The sequence below is a fragment of the Oryctolagus cuniculus genome, chromosome 7, assembly GCF_964237555.1.
Source record: "Oryctolagus cuniculus chromosome 7, mOryCun1.1, whole genome shotgun sequence".
Taxonomy (NCBI): Eukaryota; Metazoa; Chordata; class Mammalia; order Lagomorpha; family Leporidae; genus Oryctolagus; species Oryctolagus cuniculus.
Genome location: NC_091438.1, coordinates 126,136,908 through 126,160,707, shown reverse-complemented (window position 1 = coordinate 126,160,707; position 23,800 = coordinate 126,136,908). Strand labels below are relative to the sequence as shown.

Sequence of the window (23,800 nt, the reverse complement as noted above, 5' to 3'; positions counted from 1 at the left end):
TCTCCAGTCTGTTTTTAATGAGCATGTTATGCTTCTCTTAATGAAAGCAAAACTTTAAGAGGACTTAGCTGGTAAGGATGTGATAGGGAGAGTGGCAGAAATGGGAACAGGAGGAATGGGAGTGGGGATGTCTACTTGGAAAGGTTGATAGGAAGGAATCCAGGTATAAAGTACTGATGATTTAAAGTAGGATGCAGGAAATAGGAATGGAAATGAAAGGAGAAACACAAGTTGATTAGACATACATGAGCAAGGCTGAGAAACACAGGTTTTCTCATTTCACTGTTTTTCATGTAATTCATCACTTTTGTCATTTCTTTTACTACCTTTCATTTTGGCTACAGAAAGGTGTCAGAAAATATATGCTGTCTTCCCTCAGATTTGATTCAGAAAACACACATTTTTCACAAGTTCTGCAAACCCATTTTCATCGATTACCTGTTTTATTTCTTCTGCAGTTTTTTCTTTAACCATCTCAATGTTAAAGATTGAACTGAGAGTCTTGAAAAAGAAAATAAAAAAGCAATTAATAGCTATAAAAAAACAAAACAAAACAGCTTAACTCTACCTCTAAGCCCTGTGACAAACAGTATGTTAGGTAGCTGAGTAAGCAGAGAACAAGTATAGGACAAACTCAGAGACAGTGAGCCCCCAAGCCCAGGCAGGTTTTCACAGTTCTATTCCCGGGGAGTATCTATTAGTCACTCTGTACTTTCCCAAGTATTTCACTGTCACCCATGAGTCCCAAAGCATTTTGCAGCTAGGAGGAGAAATCTTTGTTATTTTTTAACTTAGCAGCTATTCTACTAGGGGTAGCAAATTAAATGATAGACTAAACATGCTTTATTTGACTTTCTAAATTGCTCCCTGTACAAGGATGGAGTGTTACTGCATTTCCTCCAGGACTCCCAAGACCCACACTTTTGCTGGGGGTTACAACAAGAACACAAAAATTCATAGAAATATTGCTCATCTCTACAGCTGGAAAATCACAATACACAAAATCACTAAGCTGCAGCAAATGTGTTCAAATTTGCAGCCTCTCGTTCCAGCTGTCCCATATGACGCCAGACTTGGATTTGTTTAATTAGAAACTTACCTTGTCTTTTGTGAATCCTCTACTCACAGGCTGCTTCCCCAAGGCATCTGCCTAAAATATATGATGAGACAGGATATTAATATACACTTTACTCATATGAAAAACACCACCAAGCTAGACAAGGTGCCCAGTCTCATTAATTTTGCATTTGAGAACTTCCTTCTGTCCATTCTACAGTGACTGTGCACACTGTTTTAAGGGCTACTGTTTGAGGCCACTTTTCTTTGATTGAGATTCGGAGCTGCAGAGATAGGGATCTGTCAGTAACTACCAGCTGTTAGTACCGAGATAAACACCTTACACCTACCTTGGATATGAGGGATTCTGTCCCCAGATTAGGTCTGCTTGAAATTCCTATGCTCTGCTCTCTGACCGGTTCCACACTGAGCCACAGAGGAGGTGGAAAGGGAAGGTCTTCTCCAAGGCTGCTGCTTATCCCTGACAGCACTTCTGATGACAGGCAGCCTCAGACTAGTCTTTTTTTTTTTTTTTAAGATTTATTTATTTATTGTAATAAATACAAAGAGGAGAGGCAGAGAGAGAGAGAGAGTCTTCCATTTACTGGTTCACTCCCCAATTGGCCACAACGGCCAGAGCTGCGCCGATCCGAAGCCAGGAGCCAGGAGCTTCTTCCGGATCTCCCACATGGGTGCAGGGGCCCAGGCACTTGGGCTGTCCTCTACTGTTTTCTCAACCATAGCAGAGAGCTGGATTGGAAGTGGAGCAGCCAGGACTCAAACTAGCGCCCATATGGGATGCCAGCACTGCAGGCAGCAGCTTTACCCGCTACACCACAGCACTGGCCCCCAGACTAGTCTTTTTTTATTTTTTATTTTTATTTATTTTTTTATTTTTTGACAGGCAGAGTGGACAGTGAGAGAGAGAGACAGAGAGAAAGGTCTTCCTTTGCCGTTGGTTCACCCTCCAATGGCCGCCGCAGCCGGCGTGCTGCGGCCGGCGCACCGCGCTGATCCAATGGCAGGAGCCAGGAGCCAGGTGCTTTTCCTGGTCTCCCATGGGGTGCAGGGCCCAAGCACCTGGGCCATCCTCCACTGCACTCCCTGGCCACAGCAGAGAGCTGGCCTGGAAGAGGGGCAACCGGGACAGAATCCGGCGCCCCAACCGGGACTAGAACCTGGTGTGCCAGCACCGCTAGGCAGAGGATTAGCCTAGTGAGCCGCGGCGCCGGCGCAGACTAGTCTTTTTGAGAACTCAGTCTTAATATTGCCTTCATCAAATTAGATTTCTCCTCAAAAGAGGCCAAGAAAAATTGAGAATGAGTATTTTCTCTCCTATGCCACCATATCTGTCAGAAACCACAGCCAGGAAATCCTCTTTTGAGTTGTTTCTAATAGTAGGGATGGTTGACAGATGGCTGATAGATGTTATGAATCTTCTGTCCAATCTCTAAGTTTAAGACCACACCTTTGAGGAAAGAAACATAGCTTAAACATGGAATTCTGAGGCTGAAAAACACTTTCTACATAAAATCATGTCTTTTATTATTTTGTGCTTTAATGAATCCAAAACTTTCACAAGTGATACCCGTAAAACTTGTACCCACAAATTATACAAAAGCCTGGTATAGAAAAACTTGTTGGATACAATGGTCTTTTTGGATATAGCACAAATACATCAGCAGCATCCTACTACAGCCCTTCATTCTTGCATAAATCATCTAAACAGGGAAGAACTGATTTCATGTCCATTCCATTCATTCTCGGGTCTATCGTGAAAACAAAACCCTCCACTTACACAGGTGTCTTTGCTTTCTGGTAATCAAGCACTGCCCAGTGCTGCGGCACAGAAAGCTAAGCCTCTGCTTGCAATGCCAGCATCCCATATGGGTGCTGGTTAGAGTCCTGGCTGCTCCACTTCTGATCCAGCTCCCTGGTAATGGCCTGGGAAACCAGCAGAGGATGACCCAAATCCTTGGGCCCCTGCACCCTCTTTCTCCCTCTGTAGCTCTGCCTTTCAAATAAACAAATAAATCTTTTTTTTTTTTTTTTGACAGGCAGAGTGGATAGTGAGAGAGAGAGACAGAGAGAAAGGTCTTCCTTTTGCCGTTGGTTCACCCTCCAATGGCCGCCGCGGCCGGCGTGCTGCAGCCGGCACACCGCGCTGATCCGATGGCAGGAGCCAGGAGCTAGGTGCTTTTCCTGGTCTCCCATAGGGTGCAGGGCCCAAGCACCTGGGCCATCCTCCACTGCACTCCCTGGCCACAGCAGAGAGCTGGCCTGGAAGAGGGGCAACCGGGACAGAATCCGGCGCCCCGACCGGGACTAGAACCCGGTGTGCCGGCGCCGCTAGGCGGAGGATTAGCCTAGTGAGCCGCGGCGCCGGCCAACAAATAAATCTTTTAAAAACAGTCAAGCCCTGTGCATTCTTTCCTCACAATTTCTCTATAATCTGTTCTGCTTCTATTTTAACTTACAGAAATAAAAAAATTTAAGCTATATGTATAAGCTTATTGTATTTTACCAAATCTAAGACCCCATTGATCAAGATTCACCATTATCTTATGTATCAGAAAATGAAGCCAGTTAAATGACAGACCAACACTTTCATAAAACATCAGTTTTGGGACAATTTTGTAGATGTTAAAATGTAAAAATAATTGGGCTTTAAAATTGATAAATTAAAATAGTTAAAACTATATGCCAAAAGTATTAAAAGTACTTAATTAAAATTTATTTATTTATTTGAAAGGCAGAGTTACAGAGAGGCAGAGAGAGAGAGAGAGTCTTCCACCCACTGGTTCACTCCCCAAATGGCTGCAGCAGTCAAAGCTGTGCTGATCTGAAGCCAGGAAGGAGCCTGGAGCTTCTTCCAAGTCTCCCATGTAGGTTCAGGGACCCAAACACTTGGGCCATCTTCTACTGCTTTCCCAGGCCATAGCAGAGAGCTGGATCGAAAGTGGAGCAGCCAGGACTCAAACTGGCACCCATATGGGATGTCGGCACTGCAGGCAGCGGCTTTTACCCACTATGCCACAGTGCCAGCCCCAAAAGCACATAATAAAAATTTAAATGATGGGGCCGGCACCATGGCATAGTACATTAATCCTCCGCCTGCGGCGCCAGCATCCCATATGGGCGCTGGTTCTGGTCCTGGCTGCTCCTCTTCTGATCCAGCTCTCTGCTGTGGCCTGGGAAAGCAGTGAAGATGGACTAAGTGGGAGACCTGCACTCCTGTGGGAGACCGGGAAGAAGCTCCTGGCTTCAGATCGGTGCAGCTCCGGCCATTGCGGCCAATTGGAGAGTGAACCAATGGATGGAAGACCTTTCTCTTTGTCTCTCCCTCTCACTGTCTGTAACTCTACCTCTCAAATAAATAAATAAAATCTTTAAAAAAATTTAAACGAGTCCTTTTCCACTATGGGCACCTGAGAAATAAGTGGGGATAATTTTTTGTTGTTACAATAATTAGTGACATCTGCACCTATGGGAGGGGCAGGGTACCATATGAGCTGCAAGTTTTCAGGGTTCTACCTAGTAAAGAACTTTCCTCCTTCTTGCAAAACTTCTTAATGTCTAGCCAGACATCCTTGTAGGTAAAAACCTGGGCCTAGAACCCACACAGCTTTCACAAAAAATGCATTTTATAGAAATAAAATAACTGTACAACTTTACTGAAAATTGTACACTGTGGAATCTTAGGTGATTTATAACACTGTGGTTTTAGAGTTTTTATAATTACCAATACAATATCCATGTACCAGTCAGCATTTGTTGCTTATATGCTCACAGCACTTCACAAATTAAGCGAACACAACTGATAAATGCAGGTCTCAAAACAGAGTACTGGTGCTGGTGCTGGCGTGGTGGTGCAGTAGGTTAATCCTCTGCCTGTGGTGCCGGCATCCCGTATGGATGCCAGTTCTAGTCCCAGCTGCTTCTCTTCCAATCCAGCTCCCCACTATGACCTGGGAAAGCAGTAGAGGATGGCTCAAGACTGGGCCCCTGCACCCATGTGGGAGACTGGAAGAAGCTCCTGGCTCCTGGCTTCAGATCGGTGCAGCTCTGGCCATTGCAGCCATTTGGGGAGTGAACCAAGAGACGGAAGACCTTTCTGTCTCCCCTCTTATTGTCTGTAACTCTAGCTCCCAAAAATAAATAAAATCTTTAAAAAAAAAAAAAAAAAAAAAGAGTTGTGCCCAAGAATTCACACACTAAAATATGTATTTTACTAAAAAATACCTCCCTTTGTGAGTTAGGGCATTACACTGACATTGCCCTCAAAATTATGTATACAGGTAGGTTCTAGGTCTATCAATAATATTTAATTTCAGGATAAAGTGAGAATAAAATAAAACTTATTATAAAAGGGGGCTGTTAAGTCCCATGTGTTATGGAATCAATGACTCAAAGTAAAGTAAAGGCTTTACGTAAATATGAATAGCTACCTAAGAGTTGCCATAATTTAAATTCAATTCTTACTTTTCATTTATCATCATAAAGCTGAATTTCTACATTTACAAAAAGGGACACAGAGCTTCTTCATACAAAATTGAATGTTTGTAATACAGTAGTATTTCCAGGAGCTACTGACTTGTAATCTTGCTACTATAAATGTTTACTATAGGAAAAAACTATGCTTGTCACAGAAGTTTAATTTGCTCTCCAACCTCTAGATGATGCACCCACTATTAATGTTGTTCTAAGTAAACTAGTTAAAACTAAGTAGATTCTCTTAAAATGCAGGATTACCTATGTCAAAAAAGTTATTTTCCAAGTATAATAAACATCTTTAGTTTGACTTTAAAACTCACTGTAGAATCCCAACTTTTCCCTGTAAAGGTATTTCAAGCTCTCTGAAGCCCACACCTGGATTACTGCATGTCTTCCCTGGTTCTGGCCTCTTTCAATCTAATTTGTTCTGTGCTCTACTCCAGATTAGTATTTTTCAAGGCATAGGCTGTGAAATTACTTTAGGGGATTATGGGCATATTTTTCACAAAATGAAAAAGAATAAAAAAAAGAAAAAAAAAACAAGAACACGGGAGTCAGTGTTGTGCACAGCAGGTTAAGTCTCCACTTGAACTAATGCCCTCAGCCCATATCCAAGTCCCTGTTCGAGTGCCAGCTATTCTGCTTCCCACCCAGCTCTCTGCTAATGTGCCTGGGAAGCAGCAGAAGATGGCTCAAGTACTTTAGTCCTGGCTGCCCACATGAGAGATCTAGATGGAATTCCTGGTTCTTGGCTTTGGCCTAGACCAGCCCTGGCTATTGTAGCCATTTGGGGAGTGAATCAATAGACGGAAGATCTCTCTCTCCACCTCCCTATCTCTTTTCTTTTTTAAAAGATTTATTTATTTATTTGAAAGTCAGAGTTACACAGAGAGAGAAGGAGAGGCAGAGAGAGAAAGGTCTTCCATCCGCTGGTTCACTCCTCAACTGGCTGCAATAGCCAGAGTTGTGCCAATCCGAAGCCAGGAGCTTACTCTGGGTCTTCCCACACGGGTACAGAGGCCCAAGGACTTGGGCCATCCTCTACTGCTTTCTCAGGCCATAGCAGAGAGCTGGATTGAAAGAGGAGCAGCTGGGACTCGAACCGGTGCCCATATGGGATGCCGGCACTGCAGGCAGTGGCTTTATCTGTTATGCCACAGCACTGGCCCCTAAATACGTAAATCTTAAAATTAAAAAAAAGTACTCTCTCTCTGTCTCTCCTTCTCTAACTCTGCCTCTCAAATAAATAAATAAATAAATCTTTAAAAAAATATCACTATGAAGTAGGTAGTTATTATTCCCCTTTGACAGAGAAGCAAACTGAGGTTTAGAGATGTCATATAATTTATGCAGAGTCACCTAGCTAGTAAGTGGATAAGCCAGGACTCAGTACTTGGCAAATGGTTGCAGAGTCTATCCTCTTAGCAAGTAAGTTATCTTTCCCCTACTCCTTAAACCCAAATGCCTCAGCTTAGAGGTTAATGCTGAACCCATTTCATTAACCATAACACTTCCCTCTCTGTTTTAATGGGGCAAGGTACCTTACTGTGTCTCATAACACCCCCTTTACTTTCAATGCACTCCCTCTGTTTACGCTAATTCCTGAACATCAGGAGTTGGTGGCTGATTATCAGTAAACTAAATGCCACTGGCCAGTGATGTTTATAAAGTTTTATTGGAACATAAACACATCTGTTCGTTACTGTGTACATTTGCTTCTGCACTGTAAGATTAGAGCTGAGCAAGAGAGACCATATGACTTACAAGGTCTACAATATTTACCATCTGCTCCTTCCCAGAAGTCTGATGACCCCTGTCTATACTATATCAAAGTCTCACTCCCTCCTCTGCTAAATTTAAATCTTCTATATCCTTCCTAGCCTAGGTCAGGTTCTAGCTCCATCTGACGGTTCACTGCCACGTGTGCCTTGCCTTGACTGCCCTCTGGGAGCAGAGATTGCCCTTTTCATGCCTCTGCATCGCCATCCAGGACCACAGAACCCTGCCTGGAGACAGCAGGATACATGTTTTTGAATGGACACTGACAGGCTGTGTTCAGTTCATCTAGCTCATGCAGTAGTGAGCCCACTTTTATCAGAATAAGAGGCAGAGCAAGTGGGGAGGAGTACAGGTTGGTCAATAAAACAGAAAGGGGGTCGGTGCCGCTGTGGTTCAATAGGCTAATCCTCCGCTTGTGGCGCCGGCACCCCTGGTTCTAGTCCTGGTCGGGGCACCGGATTCTGTCCTGGTTGCTCCTCTTCCAGTCCAGCTCTCTGCTGTGGCCCAGGAGCGCAATGGAGGATGGCCCAAGTGCTTGGGCCCTGCACCCGCATGGGAGACCAGGAGAAAGCACCTGGCTCCTGGCTTCGGATCAGTGTGGTATGCCGGCCGTAGCGCACTGGCCGCAGTGGCCATTGGAGGGTGAACCAATGGAAAAAAGGAAGACCTTTCTCTCTGTCTCTCTCTCTCACTGTCCACTCTGTCTGTCCCCCCCCCCCCAAAAAAAAAAAAAAAAAAACAGAAAGGGGCAAGCCTTACCTTCTGCTCCACACATTTGATAAAATCACCTTGCCTGGAGTACCCTACTGGCTGCTTCCGAAACTCACTGCGCTTCTCCAGGCGGGACTCAAAAGCAGCTGGATCAGTCCTGACCAAAGATAAACCAAAGGGTAAACCACGGGGCCTGTTCAGCTTCTGAAACAACAAAGCATCACGTTCCATCTCCACAAGGAGAGGACACAGGCGTTCGGAGAAGCTGAAGGAGCTGCCTTCAGTTAGTACTGCCTGGCACAGGCCTGGAAATCAAGAAGGCAGAAGAAACCCCTTTATTCAACACTGCTAACCTTTAGGGGCTCTGTTGAACACTTTTCCTCTGCAGGCCATTCCTCAGGGTGACACAGCTTTGTTCCTCAAGGTCACTTTGAAGTCATTTTGCTGGGTCACCTCCTCAGGCAAAAACTACAGCATCCCTATTAGAGGTGTCAAGCTTTTACCAGTTTTTCCACACCCACCCCACCCTCATCCAACATGCATTTTATTCAGGTCCTGGGAACTCACAGGCACCAGGCAACCATTTTGCAGATTGAGCACCTGAGTGTCTCCCTGGCCCACCCTCCAAAGAACTGGATCCTACAAACAGAACATTAGAACTTGTCTTTTATGTCAAAATGGGACTGCCCCCAGGCCTGAGGTCCAGGCTGGGGCTACTGTCCTTGTTAAGAACTCTTCAGAGGGCAGTCATCTGGCCTAGTGGTTAGGACAACTGCACCCCGTATCAGAGCACCTGGGCTCCACACCTTGCTCTGGCTCCTGACTCTGGCTGCCCGCTAATGCAGGCCCTGGGAGGCAGCAGCAATGGCTCAAGTACTATATTCCTGCCACCACCAGAAGAGGGATCCTGACTGGGCTCCCAGCTTGGGCCTGGCCTAGTTCTGACTGGTGGGACATGTGGAGAGTAAACCAAAAGAGAGCTTTCTCTCTACCTCTCAAACAAACAACTAAAATTTTAAAAGCCTATTTAAAAACAAAACAAAACAAAAAACAAAAAAAACTCATTTCTTGGCTTTTTGGCTAAGATCAAGTGTAAAAAGAAAAAAATTCTTCAGGCTATGTGGCGGATGATGGGACATTTGGTTTCGGGCGCTCTGGTGAAGGTCTCGCAGGGTCTCCAGCTCCTCAGCACAGAGACCTGCGGCGTCGTGAGTGGGGTCTGCAGGACCCGAGGCATCTCGGCTACCTCCCCCCCGCTAGACCTCCCTATCACGGTATTACAGGGGTGCTTCTTCCAGCACCACTTCCTTCCCTCCATAGTGGGCTAGCTCCTCCTTGGAGAAAAGCCACACTTGGGGTTCCAGATCACTGGGGCACGCTACACCTGGTGGTGGTCACAACCTCCCTCCCACTCCCAATCTCTCATCCTTGCAGTTACGGCCCTGAGCTAGGAGTCTGGGAACCCTAGCCTCTGGGCTGGGTTCAGCTGACTCAGCATGTGACCTTGAGGCTGTCAAGTCGCTTCTTTGACAGGCTGCATTTCCCCACTTCTGTAATGGGCATAGAGCTCTCAGCTGCCTGCCTCCCAGGGCTGTCCTGAGTTCAGGAGAAGGCGCAAAGATTGGGAACTGCGCAAAGAGCCAGGGATTTGCAGGAGGAGGGACAGCTGTGTGACCCCAGGCCAATGAGCCTAGGCGCATCATCTGAGCGTGGGGACAACCCCAGGCCCACCTCGCTCGGGTCGCGGGCCGCCCCTCTTCCCCCTCCCCGCGCGGGGCCCGCACCTGCGCAGTTGCTGAATCTTGTCGCGATAGCGGTCGTAGTAGGGGTTGGCCTCGAGGTCTGCCCCGACCCCGTTGTCGTTGGCGCCCCCAGCGGGTCGGCCCGAGCCGCGGCGCACAGGGAATACGCGTAGCTGTGCGGGCGACACAAGCCCCAGGCCCATGGTGCGGCTGCGCACCGTGCACAGGCCCCGGTAGAGGCCGGCCACCTGCAGGACGGCCGGACCCGCGCTGCCCGCGGCCGCCACCACGGCAGCCATGGCCGTCCCCGCCGCCTCCTCCTCTTCCTCCTCTTCAGGCGCGCCGGCCTCAGCCAGTGGCCCGCGCGCGCGCTCCATCTTCCTCCCGGGTCCGCCGCGCCGGCGCTTCGGCACCGAGGTTCCGCGCGCACAAAGTTCCGGGCGCAGGTGAGGGGCGAGGTGTGGCGGGGCGGCGGCGAGGGGGCTCGTCGCTACGGCCGCTGCCCCGTGCGCTCTCTCCTCCGAGTGTGTGCCGTGGCCCGCCTCCTCCCAGGAGGCTGCCGGGCTTATCGCCCTCCCTCTTGGGACCAGCAGCCTCTGCGCGCCAAGTGTCCTCTCGAAAGCCGGCGGGGACCGCGGTTCGTCACAGAGCTTGCTCCTTTTTAAATTCACCGGGCACTCGCTGTAGCATTACACCCTCATCATCCAAGGCCCTTTCATGAGCACTCTTCGCGGGAGCAGCTTCTCTGGGCTGCTTTTAGGAGCAGGACGCTATCGGCTTTATTACCCTCATGTGACAGATGAGGAGACTGGGGCTCTGACTGGAGCTCTCAGGATGCCAGCCGCCTGCAGACCCAGGTTTCCGTCTGCTTCTGACACTCACGCCAAATGCCAGCAAAAGTAAACTACCCTTCTCTCCCAAAAGCGACATCAGGATTTGTCCTGGACAAGTCTTTCTAAGGGCTCTTTAAATAAAGATTGATTGATTGATTGATTGATTTGAAAGGTACAGTTAGAGACAGAGGAGTGAGAGATTTTCCATCCCCAAAGAGCTGCAACTGCCAAGGCTGAGACAGGCCAAAAGCAGGAGCCTGGAACTCCCTGCCTCCTACGTGTGTGGCGGGGGCGCAAACACTCGGGCCATCTGCTGCTTTCCCAGGTGCACTGGTAGGGCTCTGGATCGGAAGTGGAGCAGCTGGGTCTTGAACCGGTGCTCATGTGGGATGCCAGCATTGCAGGCTGCGGCTTAACCCACTGTGCCAGGATGCTGGCCTCTTCAGGCTCTTTTGGATCCCTGGAATGCTCTCTACCTCTCTCTCACCCCAGTGAACAAGTGGTGACGCCCACATCCCTGGTCTCACCTGGAGTGGGGTCTTCGGTGATGGCAGCTGTGAGTTTGCCTGAGGCAGGAACAGCACCTTCAGCTCTGCAGAATCCAACCCACGCTCAGGGAGAAGGGCTGTCCACCCTGCCCTGTGTTGGGAACGATATAGAGGAGGATCAGTAAGTCGTGGAGTGGCTGGGGCCAGGTTCCTGGCTCTGAGGTAAGAAAGAATTTAAGAACGAGAGGTAGGTGAAGGTTAGCAGAGAAGTAAGATTTATTTGCATGCAAAGTACAAACACGCTGTAGAAAGAGCTGAATCCAGTGAGGTTTGGGGCCATCCCTCTGTGATCTGGAGGCATAGTGGGTAGTGTCTGGAGTGAGGTTTAACAGACTGCTCTCAGAAGGTGGATTTTGGGTGGAGTTTAATTGAATATTCATAGGCGGTCGAGTTTGGGGCAAGGCCTGAGGAGCACTTACATCCTTTTTTGGAACTCTCGGAAGTGTCATGGCCTCAGGTGTAGTGTGTGATGAGAGGAGTGTCAGCCATAGTAATTTGTTATGATGCTATTATTGATATTATAATTGATCAACTTATATTGATATAATGATATGTAATATATTATAATGATATTGTAAGTAGCTAAAGGCCATGGCAGGGGTGCAGCTGGCAGCTGTGTTGTTTATTTTGGGCTGGCACTAGTTCTGAGCAGTAGTTTCTTGGAAACTGGTTTCTTGCAGCACATACCTGGTGGGCAGGGAGCTTGGCCAAGCAGGTAGAGCTAAGGGAGGAGCTGGAGACCTCAGTTCTTCCTTAACAGCTACCTCTGCCTACCTCACCTTTGCCCCCAGAGATTTCTGTCCCTTAATGTTTATGGGAGGTTGAAGGAGGAAGGCCCATCTTTTGTGACTTCTTCAGGCTGTGTCAGGATGCTTCCCTGCCTATCCTAGGAAGAAAAGCTCCTGCTAACTGATGTAGAATGTCCCTTGCAGGAGCTGGAGGGTTGTCACCGGTTAATAGTGATGGCCAAAGTCCCTACGTGACCATCATCTTCACATCCTACTGCTGGGTTCTGGAAGAGACAGATTTGTCGTTAGGAATGCGTATCCATGACCCAGAAAGGCGCAAGGATAAGAGCCATGTCAGAGAAGAGAGAGTACTTTTTGTTTCTTCCTAGGTGGTGGAAGCTGAGGGATTTCCCATTCCAAAATCATAGAACAACTTCGCTTGATCATAAAGCCCTCTGATACCTTCTTCCAGAAGCCCACTGTTAAATCAGTGCAGCATGTTTTATTAACCATTGCACATATTCCACACTGTTCTGCAGCAGGTAATCTAGGGCTGGTTGGCTAGCCATGACCACCTTAGCTGGGGAATATAAAGAATCCTGCAATTGCTGTAGAACCTGGCCAGTGATCTGGGCTTAGTTGCCCAAGGCAGCAGACCGGTTTCTTAAAACAATGTCATGGTATGTAGTAAATTCCTTTCCTTTTGCTATTATGATGGAAAAGTTTACTAGGATGTTTTTCTGCCAATGGCAGTTTCCCACAAAAGATGGGAGAAGTAGGAAAGGCATGTCATCTGGGAAGTGAGACAACCTGAACCTCTTTCTAGGGAGACGTTGATGGCAAAATAAAAAAATTTTTTCTTATCTTTAAGTCTTTTGAACATAAATTTGAGGTCCTTAATTGGCTCACAGGAATAGGCAAAGTTATCCTCTGGGTATGTCTATGAAGACTCAGGGGATAGAGGTTTCATTCTTGACAGACATACCCAGCTAGGAATTTGCTGTAGTATAATTGCATAGGAGTGCTAGGTGGCACCTGGTAGGGTCCCTTCCATTTAGGCTGTAATTGGTCAGAGGAAGAGCCCTCTTTCCAGGTTTTAAATAAACCTGGATGTCCTCAGGAGATTGGTTGTGAGTGACTTGGAGTCTGGTTTGGGGAGACTCTTGTTGCCATGCTGTCAGAACCTTCTGTACCTGGCCTAACTTGGTAATATGCTTTATCACGTTTTGGATGCTTGAGTCAAGGAGGATGGCAGAGGCGAGGAAGGGCCTCTGATAGGCCATCTCCAGAGGGCCAAGCTGTGAGCTAGCGTTGGTGCTGTTCTCATCCTAAGGAGGGCAACAGGTAACAGCTTAAACCACGAATCCGAGATTTTGTGGCATAGTCTGACCAGAGTCCTTTTAAGAAAATGGTTGGCCTTTCAACCCTGCCTGAGGACTGGGGCCTCCAAGAGGCATGGAAGTGGCAGGTTCCCAGAGGGGTGGCTATCTGCTGAAGTGTCAGGGTCATTCTAGAGGGACCTGGGGAGCCCAAAACATGGGATTATTTGTCTTGATAGGACTTTGATTCTTCTTGTGCCTTTTGTCTTTGGGTTGGAAATGCTTCTGCCCACCCAGTGAATGTGTCAAGGCAGGCATGTGTGTTTGTGACCATATGCTGGGAACGTGCTAGGGGAGCCGGTCTGCCAGTCCTTACCGGGGTAGGTTCCTCTTCTTTGTAGCAGAAGCATGGTTTTGTGATCCAAAGCCCACTACCCATTGAGATTTTTAGCGTTACCTTGTTTCTGAGCCCATTCTATCTCAGGCGTGCTATAACAGGGGCCTCCAATGGTCGCTAAAGGCTGGGGTGTTAGCGCTGTTTCCGAAGCCTCCTGAGTAACAGCCTTTCTCGCTACCTCTCTGCTAGTGCCTTTCCTCCGATCGCGTGGCTCTTCCTGTTCTGGTGCCCCTTGTAATGAATAACCGCCACCTCAGAGGGTCCGAAACTGCCCGAAGAGAAGCCAAAATCACTTGGCCATGTTAAGGGTTGTTGTTGTTTGTTTTTGCAGTCAGTAGGCCTCTTTTTCTCCACATTGCCCTGTGTGCATAACAAAGAACACATATTTGGAGTCTACATAAATGTTGACTTTATGGCTTTTCCCAAGGTTCTAGTCAAGATGAGAAGTTCAGCCTCTTGAGCCAGTGTTGGGCAGTAATGTCTGTGCCTCCACCACTTGGGCGAGACACAGTGTGGCGTATCCTGCCTTTGTAACCTCTTCCTTCATGAAACTGCTGCCATGAGAGAATGTTCAGTATCCAGAGCCTCTAGAGGTCCATCTCCTAGATGGAGTGGACCTGCTCTGTGGTCTCTACACGAGTGTGAGCTCGCAGGGCTGGTGTGGTGCAGCAGGTTAAGTTCCCTCCTGTGATGCTGCCAGCTCCTACTGGAGCACTGTTTTGAGTCCTGCTGCTCTGCTTCTGATCCATGTCATGCCATCCACATGGGAGACTTGCAGGAAACTCCTGGCTTCAGTCTTGCCCAGTGCTGGCCATTGCAACCATCTAGGGAGTGAGCCAGTGGATGGAAGATCTCTGTTTCAAAAATAAATAAATAAATGACTCTTTAAAGAAATTAGGAATCCCTGGTTCAGAGCCCATTGTCTGCAGACCCTTGGAATATATTTTTTAAGGATTTATTTTATTTATTTGAACGAGTTATAGAGAAAGGTAGAGACACACAGAGAGAGAGAAGTCTTTCATCTGCTGGTTTACTCCCCAAATGGCCGCAACAGCTAGAGCTGAGCCAGTCCGAAGTCAGGAGCCAGGGGTGTCTTCTGGGTCTTCCAAGGACTTGGGCCTTTCCCCATGGTTTTCCCAGGCCATAGCAGAGAGCTGAATTGGAAGTGGAATAGCGGGGACTCGAACTGGCATCCATATTGTCGCTCCCCCTCTTCGTGGAGGAACGACACTAAACCCTGCCTAGGCTTCATATCCGAGTCACGGCACCATTATGTCGCTCCCCCTCTTCGTGGAGGAACGACACAAGACCCTGCGCTGTTCTTTCGTCTGCTCGGCCCTTCCCGGGTTTGCTGCTGGTTCTTCCCGGGTTGGCTACCGTCCCCTCCACCTCCGTGGAAGGGCGGTTCCCCCTAGCCACTTTCCCCACTTCTGCGGGGGAGCGGCACACCACTGGCCGGCTCTCTCGGGGGCTGCTCAGATGTTCCTCAGGTATTCCCCTTAGATGTTCCCTGGTGCATGTTGTCTCTCTCCTCCTTTATAGTCCTCTTCCACCAATCCCAACTCTGCTACCCACACGCCGAGTACTCTGCTCTCCTCCAATCAGGAGCAGGTCCCACAGTCTATTGGTTGAACTGGAGGCATCTGTGTAGAAGCTGTTTCCTCCTCTCCCAGCGCCATATTGTGGGAGAGCAGATGCATAGAATAAGTCTTAATTCCAGTAACTTAGTCTAGTCCGAGTTGCTCCCAGTTGCTCCCCACAGATCCCCCTTTCTTTTTATTTTTTGGCGTTGATACGTGCCTGTCTTCGGTGCCCTGCAGCACACACTCTGCTCTGCTTGCTAGAGTTGCCCACAGGTGCTTACAAGCCCTATCAATCAGGCAAACCAAATCCGGGTCCTCTCTTCGCCATGTTGTGAGGAGGTTTTTAGGCGCTGATGCGTGCCTGAGTTCAGTGCCCTGCAGCGCATGCTCTGCTCTGCTAGAACTGCCTGCAGGTGCTTACAAGCCCTATCAATCAGGCAAACCGAATCCAAGCCCTCTCATTGCCGTATTGTGGGGAGACTTATTGGTGTTGATTCGTGCCTATCTTCGGTGACCTGCTGCTCATACTCTGGTCGAGCTGCCTGCTGGTGCTTATCGCCTTACTAATCAGGCAGACCGAATCCAAGCTCTCATTGCTGTGGTGTGGGGAGGCCTTATTTTTCTCTATTTCTCTATCTCCGGGCATTCCTATTTCTCCTATTTTACTTCTATCTGCCAGCATTCCTATTTCTCTCATTTTACTTCTAAACTTCTGTTTCTCTTATCCCTGCGGCTTCCCGGCGCCCGCCCCGAGGCTGCTTCTCAGCGGCTTCCCGGCTCTGAGCCGCTTCAGCCCGCGCTTCTCTCATCTGCGCGGCTTCCCAGCTTCGCACGCCCGCACCACGGCCTCGCATTAGCCCCACGTTCCCTATCTATTCACGCCCCGTGCTCTCTCTGCACGCGGCGGCTTCCACGAGTCACACAGCACAGCTCACGTTTCCGCCACCGGTATTCAGTCCAAGTTCCCCAGGCTAACCTGGCGAATTCCAACCTGGCGGCCCACGTCTCTGCCTCTGGTTCCAGATTTTCGCCTTTTGCTCCCCGGGCTGACTTGAAGAATTCCAAGATAGCTTACGTCTCCGCCTCGGCCTGCACTCGCGGCTTCATCCTCCCTAACATATTTTTCTCTACCCGGTATGTTTCCTAACTTTTCTTCCAACAATATTCCTCCCTCATTTCTCCTGGCTTCTCCCCACAGTCCGTGGTGTTCCTTCTAGGTTTCACTTTCGCTTTCAACCTGCAGTCCGTATCTGAGTCTAAGTTTCTTCTTGCTTTCACTTTAAATCCTAACTTCTTTCCCACAGTCCGTATCCGAGTCTATGCCTAGGCTTTCGATAGCTTCTTCCGGCACCTTTTCTGTCCGGCTTTTCCCTAGGCTCTTTGCTAGTCTCTCTCTCCGGTATTTTCCACTTCTTCTCGTTTCTTTCCTCCTAGGTTTCCTATCCGAGTCACGGCACCATTATGTCGCTCCCCCTCTTCGTGGAGGAACGACACAGGACCCTGCGCTGTTCTTTCGTCTGCTCGGCCCTCCCCGGGTTTGCTGCTGGTTCTTCCCGGGTTGGCTACTGACCCTTCCACCTCTGTGGAAGAGCGGTTCCCCCTGCCACATTCCCCACTTCTGCAGGGGAGCGGCACACCGCCAGCCGGCTCTCTCGGGGGCTGCACAGGTGTTCCCCTTAGATGTTCCTGGTGCATGCCGTCTCTCTCCTCCTTTATAGTCCTCCTCCGCCAATCCCAACTCGGCTGCCCACACGCCGAGTACGCTGCTCTCCTCCAATCAGGAGCAGGTCCTGCTGTTTATTGGTTGAACTGGAGGCAGCTGGGTAGAAGCTGTTTTCTCCTCTCCCAGCGCCATATTGTGGGAGAGCAGATGCATAGAATAAGTCTTAATTCCAGTAACTTAGTCTAGTCCGAGTTGCTCCCCACACATATAGGATGCCAGCACTGCAGGCTGGGACTTTAACCTGCTATGCCACAGCACTGGCCCTGACCCTTAATCTTTTGTAGGGCCTCATGTTGTTTTCCTGTCCATTTTTGTGGGCCAGTATCAGAACCCTTTGCAGGGGTGGGAGTGTCCAGCCTGTGGCCATCTATGGCCCATGAAATCATTGGTCTGGCCCTGCCAAGGCAACCACAGGCAGGACCTGAAATTAAGTAAACCTGGAACAGGGTGATTTTTTAATGTGATAATTTTGTATGGCCCATGAATGATTTATAAATACCCAAATGGCCCTTGGCAGAAAAGAGGTTCCACACCTATGCTTCAGGGCCTCATATAGGGATTTGACTATCAACCTGAATCCTGCATTCCAAATCCTGTGGAAGCCTGTCATTCCCAGGAATGTTCTTATCTGTTTCTTCCTGACAGTCCTACCTACAGTGTAGCTTTCCTTTCAATTAAGCAAGAAAGCAAATGGCTGCAATGGCTGGGGCTGGGCCAGGCAGAAGCTAGGAGCCAGGAGTGTCTTCTGGGTCTCCCACATGGGAGCAGGGGCCCAAGCACTTGGGCCATCATCCGCTGCTTTCCCAGGTGCATTAGCAGGGAACTGGATTGGAAGTGGAGCAGCTGGGTCTTGAACCGGTGCGCAAATGGGACGCTGGCATTGCAGGCAGAAGCTTAATCTGCTACACCACAACACCAGCCCTAGATAATACATTTTTTATCACAGCCACCAAGCAGGTAGCTACGTGGTCTCAGTGACCTGAATCCTCATGACCTCTTCAATGTTCCAGTTAGGATCTGTCTGTGGGATGACCGTGGCTTCCCCGGCATATCAGCTGGGATGTTGAGCTGCCAGGGAATCAGCATGGGGCTTTGATTTTGGCCCAGATTTGCTGATTTTTCTCCATGGTGCAGTGGGTACGTTGCACATTGATAATGTGTAGGTCATCCCAGGCCATGTTAAAGGCCAGAGTTAGAGCCTGAAATTCCTCAGTAAACTTTGTAGAGTCTTCTGAAACCCTCTCTGTATTGATTTACATCAGTCTTGGAAAAAGAAGCATGCATGCAGTGTAATTGTCTCAGTATCTCCCATCATTTGGCCCGGTTGTCCATAACCCCAGGGCTTTCTGTGAGGGAGGTTATGGGTTTGGTCATGAGAGATCATAGGCTTCATTTTTAACATTTTAGCCAGGCATTAGCCTGCCTGCTACTTCAGGCCCAACCTTCCCACCTCCAGCAGTTGCTGGACAGAGTAGACATGGTTAGGTTAAGAGGAGTTAAAAGGAGTTAGTCTGTAGTGGGTCAGAATGGAGTAAAGAAAGAAAAAACTACACCAAGTCTATCAAGTGCAAAGGAGGCGAGAGTCGGGAGAAGGATTCATTGGCTGATTTCTGGGTGGGCTTCTACCTCCTGGCTGGCTCAGCACAGATGTTGTAGGATGGCTGAGTATACTTTCTTCTCTCTGGTGCAAGAAAGAATTTGATGACCAGATGGATGTGAAGGTTAACAGAGGAATGAAGTTTATTTGTAAGCAAAGCAAAAAATATACACTTGAGAGGGAGTGTGCGTACACTTGAGAGTGAGTTGTGCCCCACGAAGTTTATAGAATTTGGAAGCATAAGGGGTGGTGTCCAGGGCAGAGTTTAATAGGATAGTCATAGGGGGCAGAGTTTGGGGTGGGTACCACCTGTTTCCTTGCCCTTTTATTTTTGGAAATTTAGAGATATCATGGCATGAGGTACACGATGGGAGTAGGAGTGCCAGCCTTACTAGTTTAATTATAATGATATCATTAGCTAAAAGTCATTGTGGAGGCACAGTTGGAAGCCATGTTGGTTATTTTTGGCAGCCCAAAAAGTGGTTAAGTTAAGGACTGTGTCTTTAAATCTGAGTGAGCTGGTGAGATGGAATGTCACTGCAGGTTTTGAGCAGGGGGATAACATGATGTACCGAGGGTTCATTTTGGCTGTTGGTGGAGTTTAGGGTATGTGGGACAAGAATGGAAGGTCTCCCAAGGGTGACTAATTTGTCCTAGCATACCTAGGAATTTCTTGGTTTTAGCACAGAAAACCCCATGTGTTGAGAACCCCTTTACCCTCCAGTCATGGAATAACTGGGATGGTTTTTTCACCCTATGGGAAGACCAGCAACCTAAGTGAAAGATGGTGGTACTTGGACTAAAGTGACAGAGAAAGGGGCTGGTGTCACGGCGCAGCAGGTTAAGCCTCGGCTTGCAATGCCAGCTCTGATCCAACATCCCACATCAGAGCGCCAATTTGAGTCTAGGCTGCTCTCCTCCCCGCCCCGCTTCCCTCTCCCCCTTCTCCTCCTCCTCTTCATCCTCCTTTTTTTTTTTTTTTGTTTATTTTTTCTTTTTTTACAGGCAGAGTGGACAGTGAGAGAGACAGACAGAGAGAAAGGTCTTCCTTTTCTGTTGGTTCACCCCCCAATGGCCGCTGTGGCCGGCGCGCTGGGCTGATCCAAAGCCAGGAGCCAGGTGCTTCTCCTGGTCTCCCATGCGGGTGCAGGGCCCAAGGACTTGGGCCATCCTCTGCTGCACTCCCGGGCCACAGCAGAGAGCTGGACAGGAAGAGGAGTGACCAGGACAGAATCTGGTGCCCCGACTGGGACTAGAACCTGGTGTGCCGGCACCGCAGGTGGAGGATTAGCCTATTGAGCCATGGCGCTGGCCCTCCTCCTCCTTTTTAAAATATTTATTTATTGGGGCTGGTGCTGTGGTGTAGCATGTAAAGCCGCCACCTGCAGTGCCAACATCCCATATGGGTGCCAATTCAAATCCTGGCTGCTCTACTTCTGATCCAGCTCTCTGCTATGGCCTAGGAAAGCAGTGGAAGATGGCCTAAGTCCTTGGGCCCCTGCACCCGTGTGGGCCAATTGGGGTGTGAACCAGTGGATGGAAGACCTCTCTCTTTCTCTCTGCCTCTCTCTCTCTGTGTAACTCTTTCAAGTAAATAAATAAATCTTAAAAAAATTTCAGATACTGGCAAGGAGGGATGTCAACTAGGCTGTTGGATATAAGAATCTAAAATTGTAGGCTAGGGGCCGGTGCTGTGGCACAGTAGGTTAATCCTCTGCCTGTGGTGCTGGCATCCCTTAGGGGATCCGGTTCTAGTCCCAGCTGCTCCTCTTCCTGTCCAGCTCTCTGCTGTGGCCTGGGAAAGCAGTAGAAGATGGCCTAAGTCCTTGGGCCCCTGCACCTGCGTGGATGACCCAGAAACTCCTGGCTGCTGGCTCTGGATCGGCTCAGCTCCAGCCGCTGTGGCTGTTTGGGGAAGTGAACAAACAAATGGAAGACCTTTCTCTCTGTCTCTCTCTCTCTCTCTGACACTGTCTGTAACTCTACCTCTCAAATAAATAAATAAAATATTTTTAAAAATTCTAGGCTAGAGACAGAAAGTTGTGAGTAGTTAGCTTACGCTTGATCTTCAAAGCCATGAGTGTGGATGCGATCACTGAGGGAATGAATGCAGGTGGAGTGCTAAGTAAGGACTGAGCCCTGGTGCACGCTAACATTTAGAGGTCAAGGAAAGAGAAATCAGCAAAGCAGACTGAAATGCAGGAGAGCCAGTGGTGAGCAGTCTGTGGAGGAAACGCTGTGCTAAATAGTTCCGTAAGTCATCCACTGGGGAACTATAAAGAGAGGATTAATTAAATGGTCCCAAGAGACTGAGCTAGGGCCAGTGGTTCAAGCTACGGGGAGGGGGACTTGGGCTTAGACTTAATTATGGAAGTGTTTTCTGAGTTGCCCATAAACGGATCAGAGTATCTCAGGGGGTGGTGAGCAATCCCTGACTCAGCTGAGTCTTGGGGGGCAGCTGTTGGCCAGGGAAGATCTATCCCCGGACTGAAGCATCTGCTGGGAGTGGGACCGGACAACTCTCCAGATCCTTCAGACTGGAGGTGATGTGATTCTGGGAGAGAAACTGGAGGACAGTGTGGGGAGGGTTGAGCCTTGGAGGATAAGCAAGGTGGGGAGGAGCACTCCTGGAGCTGTGCGAGCTGAACTCCGGAGAGGCAGGCACGCAGGGCCCCAGGGAGTCTGGTCTGGCTGTAAGGGAAAGTGTGTGAGGATGGGAGGGAGGTGAGGTTGGGAAGAGCCCCCCAGGGCCTAGTGGCCAGGGTGCACACTTGCCACCTTTTGCTGCAGGGAGGCAATGGAACAGAAACAACGTTATAGGAGCCAAAGGAGTGTTGGCCAGCTCTTTCCCATGAACAGATTTTCTCCTGACAACTTGGTCAGAGATGTCTTTTTTTTTTTTTTTAAGTTTGATTTATTTTTATTAAAGAGAGAAAGAGTCTTCCACGTGCCAGTTCACTTCCCTAAATTCCTGCAACACTGAGGACTGGGCCAGGCCAAAGCCAGGAGCCTGAAACTCCATCCCTGTCTCCCGTGTGGGTGGCGGGGACCCAAGTATTGGAGCCATCACCTGCTGCCTCCCTGGCTGTGCAGCAGCACAAAGCTGGCTCAGAGGAGAGTGGGGACTTGAACCAGGCACTCTGGTATGCGGTGCAGGCAGCCATCTGCTGTACCACAGCACTGCTCTGCTCAGAGGTTTCTGGAGGAAAGGGCGCCTCCAAGCTTTGTGTCCTTCCTGCCCCAGCTCCCGGCTGGGGACAGAGAGCCATCAACGGTCTCCTGAAGACTAACTACACAGGTAAGCCCCTGAGAAAGTGAGGGCGTTTTCCTGCGGCCTGCTTGGAGGGCTCACTACAAGGGCTGGAGGGGATAATGTAGGGAGTGGGCCAGTATTGATGGAACGGACAGACACAATGCCCACAAGGCGCCATTTCCATCAAGCAAGGGCCACTCCATAAGCCACCCATGGAACGTCCAGTGCTCAGAACCCAGTGACCTCTCCTTTAAGGCACAATGGGCCCTGGCCATTCTGGGGACCCCCATTGGCTGGACAGATGAATGAGTGAGTTCTCTCTCCTCAGAGCCATCGGCAGGGCACCGAGGCTCAACCTTATGGATTCCCAACAGGAGGACCTGAGCCTCCCTGGTGGTAAATGTCCTTCCCATCCCTGCCCCTTGCCTTGTGCCCATGGACTTGGGAGTAAACACACAGAGAACAGCCTTTGGTGTGAACAGGGGGCGTGGCCCGTGTGGAGGAATGCTGATCACTTAGGAGACAGCCTACTCTAGAAACCTCAGGTGTCCCTGAGGGCAGAGGCCATGCTCTGCCCAGTCAGAGGAGTTGCTGTGGGTGGGACGCTGGTACCGCTGTCACCTGCTGAACTGTGACTGCCTTGATGGCCTTGCCAGTAGGGAGACTGACCGACTGGATGGGTCTTGGCCTGGGAACCATCAGCATGGATGAGCCCAGGCAGGTCATGCCCTGTCTAACCTAGCTTTCTTTTCTTTTTTTTTTTTTTTTTTTTAAGATTTATTTTTATTTATTTGAAAGACTGAGTTACTGAGAGAGGTAGAGACACACACACAGAGAAGTCTTTCATCTGCTGGTTCACTCCTCAAATGGCTGCAATGGCTGGAGCTGAGCTGATCCAAAGCCGGGAGCCAGGAGCTTCTTCCAGGTCTCCTACGTGGGTGCAGGGGCCCAAGAACTTGGGCCAACTTCCACTGCTTTCCCAGGTGCATTAGCATGGAGCTGAATTGGAAGTGGAGCAACTGGGACTCAAACTGGTGCCCATATGGGATGCCGGCACTGGGCTTTAACCAGCTGCACCACAGCACTAGCCCCAAAGGTGGCCTCTTAAGCTCCCTGGGAATGTAGCTTTGACTAAATGAGAAAATGATGAGGCAAGTCAGTGAGGAAGGGGGGAAGGAATGGAGAGTAAGTAGTTAAGTGGATGGAGTGATTGATGAATGGGTTAAGTCAAGAAGAATGCAAAACAGCTCTGGCCCCACATTAGAGCTATGGGCCATCTTGCCTTTTTCTTTCTTTCTTCCTGCCTTAGTGTGGGTCTCACTGTACTTTGGATTCCTGGGGCTGTGTTCTGTGGCAATCGGCAGCTGCATTCTCTTTCTGCATTGGAGGAAGAACCTGCGGCGGGAACAGCGTGCCCAGCAGTGGGTGGAGGTGATGCAAGCAGCTACATTCACCTACAGCCCTCTGTTGTACTGGATCAACAAACGCCGGCACTACGGCATGAACGCAGCCATCAACACGGGGCCTCCACCTGCTGTCGGCAACCCTGAGACTGCCGTCCAGAATCCAGATCCTCTGTGGGAGGCCAATGTTCCTGAAGGCAGGGGCTATGCTGTCCAAGCCAGTGCCCCCAGGGTGGAGGCCCCTGCTCCCCTGCAGCCGGCACTCGTGGTCCCACAGCAGCCCCTACCTTCCCCAATGCCACGGCCCCAGGCCAGCTCCCCTCTCCCGATTCCCACCTTTCAGGAGGTTCCCTTTGCCTTATCCCTCTGCAACCTTCCTCCTGTGGTGAACCACTCTGTCTCCTACCCTTTGGCCAGCTGTCGTAAGATAAATGGCCGCTTCCATTCTCTCCCCACACTGGCCCATGGAGACCACTGCTTCAGTGCCAAGCCTTTTGCTTCAGAATTGTAGCCTCTTACTGAGGGTGAGAGCCACAGGGATTGGGTAGAATAGGAAATGGAGACATTGGATACAAGCGGTCAGCTCCATCTCGATGTCACATTGTGAAAGACCAAAATAAATGTTCCAGGCTCC

General features: G+C 49.4%; 2 protein-coding genes across 5 annotated transcripts in view; one reads left to right on the top strand and one right to left on the bottom strand.

Annotated features, from left to right (window-relative positions):
• ATPAF1 (ATP synthase mitochondrial F1 complex assembly factor 1) overlaps window positions 1–10,159 on the bottom strand; it is a 41,484-nt gene extending 31,325 nt beyond the window's left edge. For all 3 annotated transcript variants that reach the window (XM_070078555.1, XM_002715119.5, XM_017346322.3), the window contains exons 1-4: window positions 9,825–10,159; window positions 8,089–8,197; window positions 1,100–1,150; window positions 439–501 (exon numbers count right to left, since the gene is read on the bottom strand). In XM_070078555.1, coding sequence (XP_069934656.1) covers window positions 439–501; window positions 1,100–1,150; window positions 8,089–8,197; window positions 9,825–10,159 — 558 coding nt within the window. The remainder of the gene's footprint in view (window positions 1–438; window positions 502–1,099; window positions 1,151–8,088; window positions 8,198–9,824) is intronic.
• Window positions 10,096–23,800, top strand: TEX38 (testis expressed 38). 2 transcript variants are annotated; one of them, XM_017346323.3, is made up of 2 exons: window positions 10,096–10,228; window positions 23,073–23,800. In XM_017346323.3, the coding sequence occupies exon 2, from the start codon at window positions 23,198–23,200 to the stop codon at window positions 23,675–23,677; it is 480 nt and encodes a 159-aa protein (XP_017201812.1). In that variant the 5' UTR covers window positions 10,096–10,228; window positions 23,073–23,197; the 3' UTR covers window positions 23,678–23,800. The 2 variants fall into 2 exon arrangements, with proteins under 2 accessions (XP_017201812.1, XP_002715164.2); XM_002715118.5 differs by lacking the exon at window positions 10,096–10,228 and adding an exon at window positions 22,014–22,159.